The following is a 20,115-nucleotide window of genomic DNA, read 5'->3' on the forward strand; positions in this document are numbered from 1 at the left end:
GTCACCTGACATTGATGCCATGGCGGGCGCGTGCTATGAGAACGCTATGAGAAGTGTGCAGCGCGTAGAGACGCTGTAAGGGTTAACGGTGGTTTGGTCAGCAGCACACAGAATGACCGCAGAGTGATGTCCGAGCTCGCAGAGTAACCTGGAGATGGAGTGTCACGGTGGCCGTGCCGCAGAGAGAGCGCAGCCGCGCGCCGGAAACCCGCTCGAGCCGTCGCGCGCCGCGAACACGCCGAGCCAAGATGGCGAACCGAGGTCCGACTGCGAGGAAGAATCGGCGGCGGAATTTCGCGAGCCGCCGAGAGCCAAAGCTTCTGACGCGAAACGCGGTTCCTCTTTTGTGACTAGCCGATTAGCCGAGGAACCGCCGAGGCTCAACTTTCAGATACCGAGGAGGAACAAAGAAAAGAGAGGTGCCTACATTCTGCCGTTGTGTTTACGGTGTCTAGGGGTTTGGTTTTGAGTTTTTTTTTGGCGGGGGGGAAACCTCGGAACAAACATGGATGTGGTCACGTGTTGTTGTTTTTTATTCAACTATTCCTCCAGATGTTGCTCTTTAAAACTAAACGAAACAGACAAACAAAATAAAGCCTCATTTGTTGACATCATTTTACATCGGAAGGTAACGTGACGTCACGACCCAATCAAAACAACTAGTAGCTGGAGCTGGAATTAACTAGCTAGTTGACCAACATTTGGACCTGGGATGTAAATTAACTAGCTGTTTGGATTCAGGTGAACCTGGTTGCCGTGCCACACCTCTGACCTCACCTTACCTTTAGACACCTGGGAAGATCTCACCTTCTTATTGATCTGCTTTAGAGCTCAGGGCTTCTTCTACCTGTTGAACAGGTGACTGCAATAATACATGATTCGGGTGAGAATTTCTGTTACGGTTGCAACGAGGCTAACGGATATGTCAAAAGTGTTGTGTTCCAACAAGTAACTTGTACGATGTACGATGAGAATGTGTGTCACCGCACTTGAGTACTATTCGGACAAGATACGAAAGAGAGGGATTTGTTCCTCACCCTTGAGATGGCCAGGTGTCATGCCACGCCTCTCCACGCCTGGGAAATTTCATTGTCGGCCATCTTATTTACCTCGTTTTGAGCTGCTACCCATTCAGACGGCGCTGATGTCAGATAGGGACGGACAACTTGGCGGTAAAATCATATCACGATGAATATTACAGAGTAGAATTTGCATCGGTTGCAAGGCAACAGTTAACAGATAAAGAGGCGCGGTGTCATAAACTTGGCATAAGTGGATTTTATTTTGCAGTTTCGGTCTTTTAAGACACGTCACAGCCTGCAAAATGATGATAAAAAAACGAATTTTATATGAAGATGTAATCATTGCTGTGATAATCAGGTTTTCTTTTACACAAGACTCTGCAAGGAGTCTTCAGTGTCAGTGTTTGTTACCAAAGTGGTTTTATTACTGTGATGGAAATCCCAGCCCATGTTAGGAATTCAGGCAACGCTCTGGGTTGTTGATCGGAGGATCAGGGTTCAAGCCCCGGCACTGCCAAGCTGCCACTGTTGGGCAATTGAGCAAGGCCCTTAACCCTATCCTCTCCAGGGGTGCTGTATCATAGCTGCCCCTGCGCTCTGAGCCCAACTTCGTCAGCTGGGATATGCGAAGAAAAGAATTCCACTGTGCTGTAATGTATGGTGATAATAAATACTAAGGCTTAGTAAAGTCCACTCAGGCCTAACGTGTGCTATTAACGTAAAGTCCTGGAACAGAGAGCACTGTAGTGCTAATAAATAGGCAAAATATTACTTGACATATCTGATGAATTTTGGGAACCGCAGGCTTAAGTGATAACTTGTTTGTCAGACATTCCGTGTAACTGTAAACGGATAATAAGCGTGGCTTCTTGTTCATTAATAAATTGAATATTATATGTAGTAACAAACCCCAAACAATTTTATTCCAAATAGTACGCTATCTAAAATGGATTAAATTGAAGAATTTCCTGTTTCCGCATGTCACTGCCGGTGTCACTGCATTAGTGCAGTTGTTTTGTTGGCATTTTTGCAATTAAAACAAAAAATAGTAATGGATTTTAGAAATACACTAATATTTATAACACTATTCAAATCTATGAATATTCCATTAGCTGATTTGTTGGGGCAAAATTCTGAAATCTTTCTAGCTAGCTCCAGTGATGTGTATTTATAGCTCCCCCTAGTGGAGGAGATCATTTGTGCTAAGCATACGGCGGTTGATCGTTACAGACTGTTCGTATGAAAATAATCCACGTCAGGGCCGTTTGAAGCGCTCTATTCTGCTTATACCACAGCGATTTATCATCGATTACAATTTTTAATTGATTAATTAACGGCATATCGAGCATATAACCGTCTGTAGTTGCATGTGATGGTGAAGTAGAATGTCATTCCCTCACCATTTTTTGCACCTGAGTCTCCTTCTGTAACTGTTAAAGAAACGTCTGAAAGCTTCACCATCCAAGGTGTTTGTTAAATAATAAGGCTTTTAAAAAAATGGTTTATTATTAGTCCTAGATTGTAAGGAGTGTGCGCCATACAGGAAACAGTAATGTATCAGAAAAATGGCTAAGGTTGATATAACCTGAGATTCTGGCAAAGCCGTGCTGTTAGAAATGGAAAGCAATTGAAGTGTGAAGTTAATGAAGCGAAAACTCAGTAGTGGCCGACGGTCTCCTGAGAGAGTTTCAGATGTTTTCCCATTTAATCCCAGACACTGCTGTGGCATATGGCAGATCCTGAAAGCTTGACAGAGGCCCTAGTTACAGTCACCAAGCTGCTATTGGTTGATTGGCGCTAGGGGGTGGAGTTTAACCTTCGCCTTCTGCTCCTGAAGCCTGCAATTACGTCGAGCCTCCAAGGGCTCATTTAAACAAGCTTCAGTGAAGATTAAGATGAGCTCTTAAGATGGTAACACGGATCCCCCCTGGAGGGACCTCGGTAGGGAACGGTATCGGAACACACCCATTGTATACTGAAGCAGACCAGGGGACTCGGAAGTAGGAATGTTTTACTGGAGATCCGAACACACTGCGTTGGTACTTTGGTCACCGAGTCTAGTGAAAAGAAACTTGCGTTACAGTTTTAAAAGCCTTGAGTGGGCAGGCCTTGAAGGTATGCCAATACAAAAGCCTTGAGGTGATACTCTTAAACAAATCATTGAAATCCTCGGAGGCACCACCAACTGTGAGCTGGTTCACAGTTCCTGATAACCATTTGCTTTGATCCCCATTTGGTGGTGAGAGATGGGATATGTAAATGATTATTTAAAGAGAAATGTATTGACCTCAAAATATGTTTTCCTACAACACTTGGAGTAGAAATCACAGTCAGGAATGGCTGTTCTGATCAGGTGACCAGTGTTGGTCATGAGAAACAACAACAAAACAAAATAAGATGATAATGTGAAACAAGAGCTTCACAATCACACTGATTTATTCAGTGCTTTATTGTAGAAATGAATGATTGGAAGAATTTTTCTGTGTTTCTTTCATGAAGTAAAATCACATGATCATGATTTTATGCTCAGGTTTATCTCTTTCTTAAGCATGTACTTGGTTTTATTGAGTTAAACATGTTGTCCGATTCGCATGCAATTCGCATATTTGATTTTTGGTTTTTACTCCAGATGAGCTTCCTAACGTAACTCTCACATTTTATTTGGGTGTGGGACTAGTGCAGAGTTAATCCCTCTGGTTGCTTCCCTGCCTGGGAATTGAACCCGGGCTGCAGTGCTGAGAGCGCAGGATCCTAACTGCATCACTTACTACTGAGTCCTGAGTTAAAAACAGTGAGACAGGAGAACAGGAACTTAATTTACTTATGGACAGGAACTCGATGTAGTTACGGATAGGATCTTGGTGTGTCCGTGGACAGGAACTTGATGTAGTGACGGACAGGAACTCCCTGTAGTTGCGGACAGGAAATTGAGGTTGCAATGGAAAGGAGCTCTGTGTAGTCACAGACAGGAACTGGATGTAGTCGCGGACAGGAACTCGGTGTGGTCACAGACAGGGACTCCGTGTAGTCGCGGACAGGGACTCCGTGTAGTCGCGGACAGGGACTCCGTGTAGTCGCGGACAGGGACTCCGTGTAGTCGCGGACAGGGACTCCGTGTAGTCGCGGATAGGAACTCGGTGTGGTCGCGGACACGAACTGCATGTGGCCAAGGACACAAATTCCATGTAGACGCGGACAGGGACTCGGTGTGGTTGCGGACAGGGACTGCATGTGGCCAAGGACACAAATTCCATGTAGACGCGGACAGGGACTCGGTGTGGTCGCGGACAGGGACTGCATGTGGCCAAGGACACAAATTCCATGTAGACGTGGACAGGGACTCGGTGTGGTTGCGGACAGAGACTCGGTGTGGTTGCGGACAGGGACTCGGTGTGGTCGCGGACAGGGACTGCATGTGGCCAAGGACACAAATTCCATGTAGACGCGGACAGGAACACGATGTGGTCGCGGACAGGAACACGATGTGGTCGCGGACAGGGACTCGGTGTGGTCGCGGACAGGGACTCGGTGTGGAACTGCATCTGACCAAGGACACAAATTCCATGTAGTCGCGGACAGGAACGTGATGTGGTCGCGGACAGGAACGTGATGTGGTCGCGGACAGGAACTGCATGTGGTCGCGGACACTAACGGGATGTGGCCGCGGACAGGAACGCCATGGCTTGGTTGTATGCCGCTGGATGAGACTGGTATCATCAGATATCTGCAGTCTGGAAAAAAAGCTAATACAAATAGACACTGCCTGGTTATCAGATTATTCAAACAAAGTGTATTGTAATACGGCTCATTACAAGTAATCAGCGTGTGTTAATAATGTTATAACACTATTTGTTTTTGTTATTATATAGAAATCTCTCTTTATTCCAGAGTCATTCAGGCTGTATGGTCTGGCCTGGCAAATAAGGACACTTGACTGTCCTTGTAGAAGTCGATATTGTTATTTTAAACCGTAATACAATACAATACAACAACCGCAGGGGTTGATTATTTTTATTTCCTCACATGTTGGTGCATTTATTTTACACAGGTTGTAAACGGTAAGATATGCGTATGTGGGGCTTCCTGTTTGAAACCCATCAGACCTTTGTGTTCAGATCTACTCTGACCTTATCTACGATCTCTACACCCTCACAGCCGTGTTATCTGATGACCGAAACCCTCCTGAATCTGTTATTAAAACTTTGGTTTAACAGAGGCATGGATTTAATGCCTCTTATATTATCACAAGTATGGCTGGTCAGGTTGCTATAGCAACACTACATTTCCATGCTGAAGAAAAGAACATCAGTACAGGATAAACGAAGTGAAACTACATAATTGTGAAGATAATGTCTTTAATTGAATTGAAAATGTTCCGAATGGAATAATGTAATATTTATAGATTTAGAGGTTTATTTGTTAAATGATGTTCCTGAGGATATCTTTTAGATGTTTTGATGCTTGTGAATGGGCAAAAATCCGTGTCTTTGGATGTACACCATCGAGGTCTAAATTGAGAAACCGAAAATAAATGTACGCTCAGGAAGAGACCAGATTGTGGGTTTTCTCTAGCATTTCTAAGCATGGGTGAATGGCGGCTCATGCGCAGACAGGAACTGAAGCAGTAGGAGTAGGGTTCACTCAAGTTCACTCTGAATTTAATTGTTTGCATCGTACTTAATTTGCATGTATCGCTTTGCGACTTGCAGCTCGGTGTGGTGCGCTTGCAAAGAACATCAACAGTCGTGTCGCTTTGTACGAGGAAGCAGACATCCCAGAGGTCTCTAACATGGTAGTTCATGCTTCGTCCGTTTGTAAAGGCTGTCAGACCTTCCGTTTTGCTGTAGAATGGTTACACAATACAACTTGAGAGCAACAAGCACTATTATCTCAAATTATAATATTTCTCAATATTTCCATGAGTACCAGAAATACAGTAAAACTGTCTTTATCACCCCCCCCCAGTCGGTAGTATTGCTTAAACCTGGAGAATTTTATTCTCTAGCATAGTTCAGGTCATTTCACCCAGTATGACCTACTAATCAGCTACTTCGTCTCTGTCCGTAGCTCTGTTCCAGTACTTGTCCTCGGAGTCCAGAGAGTTTGCGGAAATCCTCAACATAATCACCTCCAGCTACAAGGATCCTGCCTCAAAAGCGAACTTCGTCTACTCCAAACCTCGCCTCATCCACAACGAGCCCCTGGAGAAAGACGTGAGCTCATTTTCCAAAGAACACTCAACCTCATGTTTTCCTTATATGATAGCGCCGCCGAATTCCGACATCCGATTGGTCAGAAGGTGTCAGTTCAGATTCTGGCTGTAATTTAAATCATGGGTTTATATGGACATCCTAATTTATTATTATTATTATTATTATTATTATTATTATTATTATTATTATTATTATGGTTCCTATAGTAGCAGTTTATTCATAGGAACTTGTAAGCACATAATCTATAGCTAGTAATAAACGAATATTAACAGTTGTATTATTTAACAAAGGAAAATGAAGTTTCTTTTAAAGTGATGATTCTTGCTATGAGTTTCTGATTTTGAAAAATCAGACTCTGAACCTGAGGTCTAAATCTTTTTAGTAACTGTCAATCCTACTTATGGTCATCTGGTGTGTGTAAGAAAGCACACAGTATTATTTTTATTATTATTATTATTAATGATTGATTGATTAATAAATTATTTAATTTATTTATTTATTTTTGTAAAAGTAAATAGGGAAGAGGTTTGGGGTTTCAATAGCTCTAAATTGCAGTCAAGTGAATCTATTTTGTCTGCCAGGCAAATGCAATTAATTAATTGACACTTGTCTTCTCCCATTCATGTGATTTGTCCATTTGAATGTGTGTGTTGGTGTGAAACGTAGTGAGGTTTCAACATTAGAGGCCAAAAATGCTGAAATTTTTATGTGCAGTTCATGGAGAAGAGAAAGGAGCTGAAGCAGGATGGACGCACCGACAAAGAACTGGCCGAGTCTTTTTGTTTCCTGCTTTCTGACAAGGTAAATCGACTACATGTTTGGTCCTGCTAAAGAACACTTCATAGTGTGTGTTTTTTTCCTTTTATGTTCCTTTTTGCTTTTGGTTGGTGCTACAGTAAATTAAATGATCATTTCCTCACACATAATCTAAGCATTTAGGCAACCATCAAAATCTTGAAATTTGAACCTACAGTGACCAAATGTCTGGCCTTGTTATTCTTTAGAATGGACAAAAGGAAGTCTATTCAATGTTTTACACTGTATTTTATCAAATCAGACAGCTTTGTCACTCACGCTGGCAGCCTGAAAGTTACTTTGTGAAGGTTAAACACTGCTACTATGTTCCATTAGAAGAAATGAACACGTTGCTGGCCGATTCCTCATAGGCCAGAGTTTTAAAACTTTCAGGTCCTCATAGACCTCTTGAGGATCAATGAGGTTTAAAAGTTTACCATGTTAATAATAATCACAGCAACGTTAACATCCTACACCTTAACTTCCGCTTGAAGAACTATGGATCTAGATGGTGGTATTACCCCTAAAAGGTTAAGCTGGAGGTACAGAAGCTTAAATAAACATGGGAAAACATGGACACCTTAGCAAAATGTGTCTTTTGTGTCTTTAGGCGTCTTTTGTCTGATCCGTGTCTGTATTCGAACCTGAGTAAAGTGAATCTCGTTTAAAAAACTTGAGAAGTGAGACTTTCTTATGACTCACCGACGCTGTCGTGAGCTAACGTCTCTCTATGTGATATCACATGATGAGCTCGAGGCTAAGAATAAATCGAGACTCGTTTTCGAGCCGGAGATCCGAGTCAAAGTTTCTCGAGCCTGAAGCGTGAGAAAATTCGCAAACATTTGCAAATAAGAAACAAATACAGACTGGAGTGAAAGTAAAAGACCAGGCAGACTTGAGAGCAATGCAAATACAATGGAAAGAATGAGTGCAAACACACAACCTCTCCAGCTCAGACTTTTGATAGCTAAAATTTCAGAGAGATTCTCCTGTCTATTTTATTTTTTTTAAACTTCGCTCTCCATCCCTTTATCCGTCGTCCCTCACGTCCTTGTTTTCAACGCTGTCGTTCCAGATGGCGACATCAAACACTGTCTACAAGCGATGCTAGAAGTTCTTTTTCTCCGAAATATGATGTGTGATGAGCAGAACTCCTGAGACCAGCCAGCTTACATTCATTAACATTTCCTGTGTCATTTTCAGGTCCCTCTAGCTTGTGAAAAAGGCTTATCGGTTGGCAACAGCTGGATGAGCCTTTTGGGAAATTCCACTAAAGGTAGTATTTAGAAATGTCTTTAGGATTATGATCATGAATCCTTACTCAGCGATTCATGGTTTATTTTTTGACGTTTTAGGCGTTTACTTGTGTCAGTTCTCCGACTTGCTACAAAGCAGCCCTTCTGAGCCTGGCTTCACTGGAGAGATCATCATCTTTAAAGTGATAAAGGTACACAATACAGTGTGTGTGTGTGTGTGTGTGTGTATATATATATATATATATATGCAGTAAAACCTGTACAGGGTATATATACACACACTGTACAGGTTTTATGGCACATGAACATGATGAAAAAGTGGTGTATTCTGTTTTTAGGGTAAAGTGAAGAGCATACACGACAACATGCTAAGAGGATTCGATCCCACACCCAAATTTGACAGCCATTTCTCCAAGAACGCCAACAGAGTGACCTCCCTGACGTCTTACAAGGCATTTGAGTATACCCAGGTATGAATAGTTTATTTATTTTTATGTATGCACAGGAATATTTTAGTAACACGGTGTGTAGGTTTTGTCTGTATTGTTGTTCTGCAGCTTCATTCATGTGACAGTAAAGATTTTTAATTATTTTTAAACAAGCCTCTTACTAACTGTTGTGTTTTCCCACAGCAATATTTCTACGAGTATGTGGACTCTGAGCTTGCATCCAGACCCAGGCATGTGTGTCCATATGCTGTGGTTTCTTTTCAGTACAAAGCCAAAGAGGCTATAACAGCAGGCCCCAAAACCTCGCCTCTGCAGAGGTATCCCACATACGCTTTTAGCACTGGTGCTTATTGTCCGACTGACCAAACCGGCATGTGTTAGTTTTTAAAAATGTTTTTTTTTATTCATAGGTCCAACAGCCTGCCCTCAGGAACAGGTATCAGTCTGCTTTCTTGTTATACAACGAATTTTCAGATGATCCACAGCCACCTGATCAATTTTTTGTAAGTGCTACTACACAATTCAGCTAAATCTCTTCTATTATTTTCTTTTTATTCCTTTTAGAAAGTCATGGCTACACTGTCTGGGACGGATACTTTGTGAACAGAGGAAAGAAAGTGTATCAAGCAAGCATTCATTCTGTTTCTCATCCCTTTCTGCCATTCAGGATGTGAGTTTTGTCTTTCACATCGGCTGCTTCTTTATGATTAATCCAGATGTGTCAGAACTCTATATATATATATATATATATATATATATATATATATATATATATATATATATATATATATATATATATATATAATAAAGTATACATAAATACACCGATCAGCCATAACATTATGAGCACTAACAAGTGAAGTGAATAACATGATCTCCTCATCATGGCGCCTGTTAGTGGGTGGGGTATATTAGGCAGCAAGTGAACATTTTGTCCTCAGAGTTGATGTGTTAGAAGCAGGAAAAATGGACAAGCGTAAGGATTTGAGCGAGATTGACGAGGATCAAATTGTGCTGGCTAGACCACTGCATCAGAGCATCTCCAAAACTGCAGCTCTTGTGGGGTGTTCCCGGTCTGCAGTGGTCAGTATCTACCAAAAGTATCCTCAAGTCCTGTAAGTCCGCTAGGATGTGAGGTAGGATCCATGAAGATCCCACCTTGCAACTTACAGGACTTAAAAGGATCTGCTGCTAACATCAGATACGACAGCACGCCTTCAGGGATCTAGTGGAGTCCATGCCTCGACAGGTCACGGGGACCAACGCAAAATTAGGCAGGTGGTCATAATGTTACGCCTGATCAGTTTGCTGCTGTGAGGAGATAAATATACATCATCGCTGATGTTATCTTGCTAATAAACAAAGAACATTCTTCCGTATTACCAGCTTTGAAGCAGGTCTAAGTGCTCCAGATCACAGTTTAGTAGACCAATGACACATCAACAACTCCTATTAAATGTGTTCATTTAAATCGAATAGTTTGCAATCCACTACCTGAAAAAGTCTAGGCAGTCTTACAGACTTGATTAGGATCATATATCCAGCTCGCTAATGAGGAATTAAATATCTTTAGCTCATTTTGTCAATATGGTAATAACTTTATTAATATGTAGTAAATGAGACTCTGTCATTTTCCCTCAAATGATGGACTTATCAAACGATTTTACCAACCACAGATTCCAAATTGCTTTCCTTGGCCAGATTAAAACCTTTATAAAGCCGGTCACAGTTCTCGAGCCGTATGCCCGACACCTCGGGATTAGTGATTTTTCCCCGTGTTAATCCCTGCATTTTTAAATAATCCTGTAATACTTATTTTTCAGACCAGACAGGCTTGAGCTGGGTAAAGTCATGAGGCTGGACCAAGTACAGGAGTTAATTCCATCTACACTTTTCTCCTGGGATCTTTACTCCGGCAGCCATGAAGGTAAACTTTACAATGCTTACCAGGGAACTGAGACTTCCAGGAGGGCAGTTATTTACTGTTTAATGACAGAGGATCTGTTCAGCATCAGAAACCTGTGGGTTTGTAGGAATGCTGACCGAAAGGTCCAGGTCAGAGCGGTCATAGCACAGCACACAGTCGCCTCGTGGTCCCTTTTTTTTCGTACAGGGAACAAACACTGTGTGCTACATCGATGTGCCATCATTATACTTCTGTTTCCTTGTCTCTTCCTGGTTAAGGCTAATGTATATTTCCAAGCAAATGTGAGATTCCCTTGATGTGTCTTGTTGTGCAGTGTTCAAGAGTGGAATGTACGGTAGTCTGTTTGAGGTGGTGATGGAGAAAAACAAATCTGGAGAAGGCCTGGCTGAGTTGTTTCAGGAACTTGAAAAAAAGGGATTGGTAAGTTTCGGTCTCTGGAAACTACATTTAATATAACTCTGAGTTGAGAATAAAGTGCTTCTGTAAAGTTCCAAATGGCTTAAATGTTTTCCAGTTTTGTTGTTGATAGCAAATCATCAAGATTTCACTCTAATCTGATTTTTCTTCGCTAATCTGGTCATTTTCCCACAATGTATAGGTATTGATGAATATGATGAACGACAAAGGTTTCCTGTTCCTCCTGTCTTCAGGCCAATTGTCCGGCTCCAACAGTAGGTTGCCTTTTCTCACAGACTCCCAGTCTCTGCTTGCACAAAAATGAAATGTGTAGAAATAACTGTTTTCTTTACTGTTTGTATGTTTTAAGAGCGCAGAGCAGGTTGGAAGGCAACATCTCAAGCTCTTTTCATCTATCAGAATACACGGGATGTGTCCAAAGTCTGTAAGTATAAATTAGCAAAACGTTTAATCGTGGATTAAAACACTTGTGTATTTTTTTGACACTTGGTAGAACTTAGCATGCAAGTGGATGATGATAAAGACCAAATGGTCCGTTTGTTTGTTTGTTTGTTTATTTATTTATTTATATTTTATGTATTTATAATATGTTGAATTCCTTTTAATATTCTTCAGAGGATTGATTTTGATATTGTATCTTATATAATAATAATTCTGTATACACACACATATATATATATATATATATATATACACACACCAATCTATTAATCCTTATCTATTAATATTACCATTACCATTAATCCTTATCTATTAATATTACCATTACCATTAATCCTTATCTATTAATATTACCAATCTATTAATCCTTATAGTTGTAGGATAATCTGAATAGAAGGTGTGAAATATTTTCTTATTCTGTGAATATTCTATATCCATAAAGCATCTGAACACCATACTCCTCGCATGCCCTTGACCCCGGTACCCCAGGACCCTGTAATGCCACGGCTGAACAGCTTCATCCCAGCGTACCACTACGCTCTGAGCAAAGTGCGCTGTAACCCACCTGCCAACCTGAGTGCCGGAGTTGAGCAGCAAGCCCACGAATACCTCAACAGTCTCCACGAATCCAAACCCATCCAGCGAGTCCGAATGGACTACGACATCAAACTGGACGACAGGGAGAAGCTCTTTCCTGCTCCGAGGCAGAGATTCAACTGGGAAGGCTACATTCATTCCTACTTGTACAACTCCGGTGTGTACACGATGCCTGTTGTAAACGCCAAGAAAATGGTAGAGATGTTCAGGTGTGTTCCAGAGTTTAGACCCGACCCAGAGACCACGGACGCTAGCGAGGCTCACGGTGACCCAGAGGGAATGACGGAGCTTTTAAAAAACCTCCTTGAGGTGAATAAAAGGAAGGAAGCCAAACAGAAAACGCTCCTGGATGCACACGGTTTAAAGAGGAAGTTGGAGGAAGAAGAGCAGAACTCAAGTGCAAAGTGTTCGAGGATGGCCACGCCCAGCAATGGGGAAGGTGATGAAGGTCAAGGTAGGCAAAAAAAATTCTGATCCAATTACAGTTATAATTAATTAAAATGCACCAACTGAGAGAGAGTGTTCATATGAACATCGTTTACTGACTATTCCAAAACTTTTGAACAGGTTTAACCGTAATTCAGACCTCCAGTGTTGGCATCAAAGCTGACCAATAAGTTAAAAAAAAAAAGCTCATCAGTACTGGTGTGGAGGTTCAGTTGTTGGTAGATTTTAATTTTGGTCATATGCAGGCTATTTCTTACATGTATAACTTTTTTTTGTCTTCATCTCTGACCATTATGTTGTCAATATAAAAGCCTATGATAAATCTGTAAAAAGCACTCAAGTTGCCTAGCAACCGTGTCCTCATCACTTCATCCACACCAATTAATTGTCTCTTCTGTATTTATTTATTTATTTATTTATTTATTTATTTATTTATTTTAAGCTGAGAAGTCCTGTCAATCTCTGGCTGATGTGCTGACCAACATTGGACTTCAAGACACAGACCTCAGGAAGGATAAGACTCAGGGCCCACTGAAGGTTATGGAGTTACTGGACAGGCTCACCAAAACCACTCAGGACACAGACTTGAGGAAGGACAACACTCAGGTAGAGCTGGTTAGCAAGGTGCTGGACAATATAACCAAAAGTTTACGCAGCTCACTTTTGCCTAACGTCGATGGAGACCTGGAAAAGAGCCCTGAAGACGCCGAAAAGACTCTAAAGGACAGCATGACCAGCCTGGGACTCCCTACTAACCGAGACACTGATCTTCGGAAACGATTCACGGATAATGACGATCAAGAAGCACAAGGAAGAAATGATCTTGAGGTAACATGTCCGTTTCCGTAGAGGTTTGAGCCAGAAAATCAGGACACAGAGGTTGACATAATTAGGAAATAATTCATCATATGACCTCGTGTAAAAATATGTCATGATCAAATCATCTTATTGCTTTTCCATTAATCAGTGATCAGCAGTGCCATGTTGTTATGCACGTTTGATATCTGTTGTTATTATTATTATTATTATTATTATTATTATTATTATTATAAACTTAGGAACTTTTCTAATAGTGGCAACATGTTCACAACAGCATTGGATCACATAGCCAAAGGGTTTAAGTGCAGTCACATCCCCTGCATGGAGAAATGGAGGTTGCTGTAGTATGATTTAGGGTAATGGAGGTGGTTGTGACATTTTTGGGGAGATGGAACAAAAGAAATAAGAGCCACTGGCATAAGGATACAAAATAAAATGAATTGGTAGATGGTAATGCAGCAATCCGATCACACCGTGACTGACCGTGAGAAAAACACAACCCTACTCCTGCTGCTAGCCTTAGTTAGCCTTTTATGAGCTGACTGATCTTTCTAATTTTAGGAAGAGACGGCTGGCAGCTTGAGTAGCCTGGAGGCTTTCAGTCCCTGCTCCGACAGTAACGGACAACAGCGCAGTGACAACCTACCTGGAGAAAGATCAATCCCCTGGGTGCTTATTCCCATAACAGGTATAGACACAAAAATACTGAATATGTCTTAATCAGATACATAAGTGTGACCGCTAACACTGTAACGCTGTCACAGGTCTGAAGACTGAGAGATACAGCCACAGAAGAGACAGAAATCTTGAGGATCCCCGATTCATTCAAAGCCCCACCGTGTCGACTCACACCAGTCCGGAGAAACAGGATGTCGTGCCTTCTGATCAGCCTGACAGCAGTAACGTGGAGCCTGAATCCGAGACCGACCCTGCCGAGGACCGGGACATGGACGAGCCGAAAGATTCCGATCATCAGGAGCAGGAAGGGACCCAGTACAGCGGCGTCGACTGCATAGTCGACGAGCAAATCTCCGGCTTCTCCGCTGAGGTGGAGGATCTTTTACGAGAGGAACGTGTGTACTACATTCCCTTTTCTAGCTCTCAATCCCAGAGAAATCCGCCACAGTCTACCATGGTACCCTTCTCTGAGTACGTCTCGCATTTTAACACGCCGATTCCCGTGCACAGCTACGTCAAATCGTTCAGAGATTCCGTAAACGCTTTCTTAGATCCCCGGAGAAATAGGCAGGATAGCGGGACACTCGTTTCTTCCTCAGTTCCTGCACCTGCTCACTCTGTCAGCTCTGCAGCTGCTGTGTTTACCTTTAATTCCTCGACCCTCAGAGAGGACCACCAGCAACATTTGCACAATACGCAAATGATAAATGGGTCAACGCAGGCAGAGCAGAGCACAGGGATGGGTGAACATAATCAAGGCAAGACTTCAAACTCATCCATTAGTAGCTGGGGGATCTCAGACGCAGGGGAAAGCATGGCTAACAGCAGAGCAGCAAACAACGACACAGCTACGCCTATAGAACCAGCTCCAGCTGCCTTCAGCAACGTCATCAGTCAACTACAACCCGAGGTGATCAACAACCTAATGAAGATCGTGAGGGATGTGCAAAAGAACACCGTCCACTTCTTCATCCATTGTGTGGATGAGGAGAGTGATGTGTGCTGGGAAATCAAGGTACAGCATGTCATGTCTTGAGCGGTTAATTGCATGCCTTCTACTACTAGTTTAGTAGGTTACTCCTCATGATGGATGCAGGAAGTGTTTTAGCAGAGCTGAAAAAATATTGTAGCTTAATGTATGAGAGAAAATGAATCAACTTTAGCTTCAGTAGTATAGTTTATATTTATTACTAAGTTATTTATCCGAAGGCAACCCCTCAGACCAGAGACTAACTACAGGGCTAGAGAGACATCAGAGTTTTCACAAAACTTATTTTGATGAGTCTCGTAAGATTTTTCCCTTCCATTTTTTTTTTTTTTTTTACCTTTTTCAGCGACGACATGGCTTATATTAAAAAGAAAAAAGAAACATTGACACTGAAATCTAAATGTTTAAGATGACCGGACAGTGAAATATGTGTTTATTCTCTCTGCTTCACATTCTAATATGTGAAAGATGTGTTTCATCTGTTCGGAGTCTGTGGCTCTAGTCATCGTTGAAGCACCAGTGCAGAAAAAACACAAGCAGTTTGGATTAATGAGTCTTATTTATAGCCTTGAGCTTAAAGCTAAGCAGTAAAGCATGTTGTTTTTCTGGAATAGCTCAAAAAAAAATTTTCATCCGATCAGGTCATCTCATTTCATCAGTAGAGGTACTTTACCACTCATCTGCTGTTGATTGTGTGCAAGTGTTCATATAAGGAAGCCATAGCTTGTATATTTATCTTTCTTTGCATCTGTCACAGGACTATTTAACAAGGCTCGGCAACCCAGAGTGCGACCCTCAGGCCTTTCTGGAGAAAAAGGACAGTCAAGACAAACTCCTGATAGTCATCCAAAATATTGACATCGCCGCCCACATCCATAAGGTAAGGACTAACTTGCTTTATTTTCCTTAACAGAGCAAAAAAAGTTAAAAATCAGGCCATGTTCAGTGTTAATTTCTTGTTCTCATAGTATTATTATCGGTATTATCAGTTTTATTATTATTGTATTAAATATCAGCACGGATGTGATCACCTGTGATTCCCAGCAGCCTCGTACCTGCGGCTGAATTTTACATTTTTCAGCACAACACTGAGCTTGTGCCACATAACTTAATTATAATATTATTATATTGTGTATATAGTCCTGCCTTAGCATTTATATAATACGGTAAATCTTATAAATATAATACATATTCATGTGGTGGCCTGGGATAATCCTTTGACATGGTGACGTTTGACATTTTTTTACTATATATACACCGATCAGGCATAACATTATGACCACCGCCAGGTGCCGTGAATACAACTGATCATCTCCTCCTCATGGCACCTGTTAGTGGGTGGGATATATCAGGCAGCAAGTGAACATTTTGTCCTCAAAGTTGATGTGTTAGAAGCAGGAAAAATGGGCAAGCGTAAGGATTTGAGCGAGTTTGACGAAGGGCCAAAGTGTGATGGCTAGACCACTGGATCAGAGCATCTCCAAAACTGCAGCTCTTGTGGGGTGTTCCCGGTCTGCAGTGGTCAGTATCTATCAAAAGTATCCTGTAAGTCCTTTAAGTTGCAAGGAGGGGCCCCTGGAGCCCCTACCTTGCAACTTCCAGGACTTAAAGGACCTGCTGCTAACATCTTGGTGGTAGATACCACAGCACACCTTCAGGGATCTAGTGGAGTCCATGCCTCGATGGGTCAGGGCTGTTTTTTGGCAGCAAAAAGGGGGACCAACACATTATTAGGCAGGTGGTCATAATGTTATGCCTTAAATCTTGACCACTTTGACAGAAGCATGACATTTATTGTACGGATTGCTTTAGTAACCGCTTAAACATTTTATGCTTGTGTTTTGTATTGAAAGATTCCTGCATTAGTGTCTCTAAAAAAGCTGCGATCGGTGAGCTTTGCTGGAGTAGACAGTCTCTCTGACATCAGGAATCACACCTACAATGAGCTGTTCGTTTCCGGCGGCTTCATCGTCTCTGACGAATTCGTCCTTAATCCTGACTTCATCGCCCTGGGTGAGTATTTATTTGCTATCAAACTCCTTCTATGGTGTTACTTTTACTTGATTTAAGCGTCACCTTCTTTGCCCTGCAAGTTTCCAGTTATTAAGATTATTGGAAATATTTGCTTGCAGAGAGACTTCAGGCTCTGCTTCACTATCTCGAGGAGCTCAACACACCCGAGAGTCCATGGAGATGGCGGGTGCATTGTAAAACGCACAAAAAGGTCAAAGAGCAAAGCAGGTTAGTTACTGAATAATTATTAGAAATTGACATGAAATTATTCATAGAGATCTTCGTATGAAGATGCCATTGCTCATGTGTCTGAACTTTGACATGCTAAACTGTGTGTAATGGTAGGTTTTTACTGACTATGTATTTTTATATCCATCACTCAAGTTAAACCTTTTGGGTCCACTTTAAACCGTTGTGTCACTTTTATTCCATCTAAATATTTTTCACTGAAATGGTGCCGATAATTATAGACCTGACTGTGAGTTTCTCTCAGTGTTGCTAGATTGGGAGATGATGGTAAGAGAGTTAGGAAGGAATGTTGTGTCATTAAATAAATCCAAGAGAATGCATGATTTGTGAACTGTATATGCTTCCTCAGGTCTAAAACCGAAGCCCTGAACGTACTGGACCTCCTCACGACCTACCACAAGAAACAAATAGTAGAGTTCCTGCCATATCACGAGTGCGATGCTCCGTCACACCAAGCACCTGACCTGGAGTGTCTGGTGAAGCTTCAGGCTCAGAACACCCGACAGCGCCACGTAATCTATCTCACAGGTGATTTTATTCTAGGTTACTAGGTTATAATACTGTCACTAGCACTGCTCGACTGGTCCCACCATCTCTCAGGGAACGAACTAGGTATACATCATGATGGTTTTCTGTTCTGGCATCAAGGTGGTGCAATGTACTTCCCTTAGATGTCTGTCTTCAAATGCTGGATGAAGACCTACCTCTTCTTGAAACACTTAAACTAGCTCTTATTTTCCCTCTTTGATTTGTGTATTGTTGTATGTTGATTTTTAGGCTGGTGGTATCCTAAGTCTGTGACCTATTGAACCAGTGTTAATGTATGCATTGATAGAGACTCTTGTACGTCGCTCTGGATAAGAGCATCTGCCAAATGCCAGAAATATAAACGTTACACTGAAAGCTTTTTGATACTACTACTAATGTACTACAAATATTCATGCTGCTTAGTTTAGATGAATTGAATCTCACACCAAAACCAATCAGAATAAATCTTTTGTGCTTCATTTTCTTTAACAGAGCGTCGCTTCGAGATGTTTCCACGTTATTCTAACAGCGGTATCGTTATTGCGAACATCGACGACATCCTGTATAGTATGGCAAGTCTGATCGGCGAAGCAGGTGACAAACCAGCATCTTCAGACCCGCATTCCTGTCCCACATCCCCAATATGTAAGTAAAATTGAATGCATTAAAGAAATTTCCTATTTTTAATGCTTTAAAATTTCATAAGTGAAGTTGCTATTTCATTTTCACTTTGTTTTTCAAACGATTGTCTTTAACGTGTGTTGTTGCTTGTAACTTTAGTGAAGGAAGAGGACATGGGACCATGCTCTGAAATTCACACCGTAGACAGGATGTCTGCCCATGACGAAAGACCCTCTGTCTGTACAGACGTGCATCCTTGTCCACTGACTGATCCAGACCCTGGTGTATCTGACCGTACAGTAAGAGACAAAGCAACGATAGTTGCTTTACCCTCACCCACCCCTGGGATTCCGAGGGAGTCCGATTTTAAAGCTCTGAGAGATGTAATTTCCCACTTCAGAAATGCCCGAATGCAAGCAAATTCCCGCACAGGCCAGTCATCACCAGGATCTTTTGGTGCCAATCCTAATCACAGCTTCCTAGGACAGAGCGACAGGCCTTCATCTGTTCCTTCGGATGATGACACTCGTTCAAACCAGGCACTGAGTCAGATGGAGGAAGTCAGGCAAAGAGAACACATTCATGCAGAAACTCTGTCCGCTTCAGAAAGTGTCACCGAGTTACAAGATCAGTTTGGTTCTGGACCGCAGGCTGGCATGGCTGAGACAGAGACTGTAGTCATGGAGACCACCGCTAATTCACGTGACACAGAAACTACCTGGAATTGCATGACTGACACCGACATCGCTGCTGAAACCCCAGTAATCCCGAACATCACTGGTACTGAGAGTGGAGCGAATCAGGAGAAGGAGGCATCAGAACAGGGAACTACAAAAAATCCGGTGTCCACTAAGAGCTCATCTAGAATCAAGTCTTCGGACAACACTCAGACTAGCAGGAGCTACAGCAGCCGAGGGGGTAAACGTCCAGCGTCTGGGCGTTCACCTTACGGCATGAATACTTTAGTCACAATGGACAGGATGCTGCAAAACAGCACTTTGTGGCCAGGTGCTCAAGCTTCTCAGAACAGCGCAATGGGATTCAGATCCCAGCTACTGAACAGCTCAGTGGCCAACACATTCACACATTCAGGCTTAAGAAGCCTTTTACCTAGCAGTAGCATGGCCTGGAACAATTATACTCAAGGGACAGCCACAAACATGTGGGGAATTCAGCCAGGTGTGGGACTCGGACAAGTTCACGGGACTCCGTTTATCCAGAGCTATGCCTGGCATGGGAATCCCGCATTTCAAGGCAACGGACATCCTCCTAGAGGGGGCTATGGCGGCTGGTGAGCCAGCGATGCCTGTAAATAGTTATGTTTTGAAACCTTTTTATGTTCTCTGACGGAAAAAGTGAAATACCATTCACTACTGGATGTGCAAGTCCCTGTTTCACTTCACAATTTGTAAAGACCACTATATTTGTATTTAAAGATTTTGTTGAATTGTCTGGTTTATGTTTCTTTTTGGAAAACACTACAGGCAATTATGGCCTTGGTTTTAATGTTAATCTTTTTTAAGCTATAAAAGAAATGCATTAAAGCAACTGTAGCAGCTTGGTTTGTAATGATTGTGTTTGCTCCCCAGTTTGATCCTCAGCTTGGGTTACTGAGTGTGAAGTTCTCTCTGCATCTCTGTAAAAGAAAACTGGCT

At 42.0% G+C, this 20,115-nt stretch overlaps 1 protein-coding gene across 2 annotated transcripts; it reads left to right on the plus strand.

Moving 5' to 3' along the window:
- Positions 1 to 20,020, plus strand: tasora (transcription activation suppressor a). Of its 2 annotated transcripts, none has more exons than XM_058374291.1 (23): positions 1 to 419; positions 6,090 to 6,235; positions 6,950 to 7,036; positions 8,234 to 8,306; positions 8,386 to 8,477; positions 8,625 to 8,756; positions 8,919 to 9,052; positions 9,146 to 9,171; positions 9,300 to 9,405; positions 10,559 to 10,662; positions 10,976 to 11,082; positions 11,261 to 11,333; positions 11,429 to 11,503; positions 11,963 to 12,571; positions 13,007 to 13,392; positions 13,945 to 14,071; positions 14,148 to 15,076; positions 15,807 to 15,929; positions 16,903 to 17,062; positions 17,182 to 17,290; positions 17,661 to 17,839; positions 18,332 to 18,484; positions 18,620 to 20,020. In XM_058374291.1, exons 1-23 carry the CDS (start codon positions 155 to 157, stop codon positions 19,753 to 19,755), a joined length of 5,331 nt encoding a protein of 1,776 aa, XP_058230274.1. In that variant the 5' UTR covers positions 1 to 154; the 3' UTR covers positions 19,756 to 20,020. The 2 variants fall into 2 exon arrangements, with proteins under 2 accessions (XP_058230274.1, XP_058230275.1); XM_058374292.1 differs by lacking the exon at positions 1 to 419 and adding an exon at positions 485 to 883.
- Positions 20,021 to 20,115: the final 95 nt, after the last annotated feature.

Source organism: Hemibagrus wyckioides, linkage group LG21 (genome assembly GCF_019097595.1).
Source record: "Hemibagrus wyckioides isolate EC202008001 linkage group LG21, SWU_Hwy_1.0, whole genome shotgun sequence".
In the NCBI taxonomy this organism is placed as follows: Eukaryota; Metazoa; Chordata; class Actinopteri; order Siluriformes; family Bagridae; genus Hemibagrus; species Hemibagrus wyckioides.

Bases quoted from the DNA above. Each gene is read 5' to 3' on its own strand.
- tasora (XM_058374291.1), top strand. From the start codon at position 155: ATGGAGTGTCACGGTGGCCGTGCCGCAGAGAGAGCGCAGCCGCGCGCC. The intron at 8,478-8,624 runs GTACACAATACA...TTCTGTTTTTAG, and splicing joins TCATCTTTAAAGTGATAAAG to GGTAAAGTGAAGAGCATACA. The intron at 10,663-10,975 runs GTAAACTTTACA...CTTGTTGTGCAG, and splicing joins TTACTCCGGCAGCCATGAAG to TGTTCAAGAGTGGAATGTAC.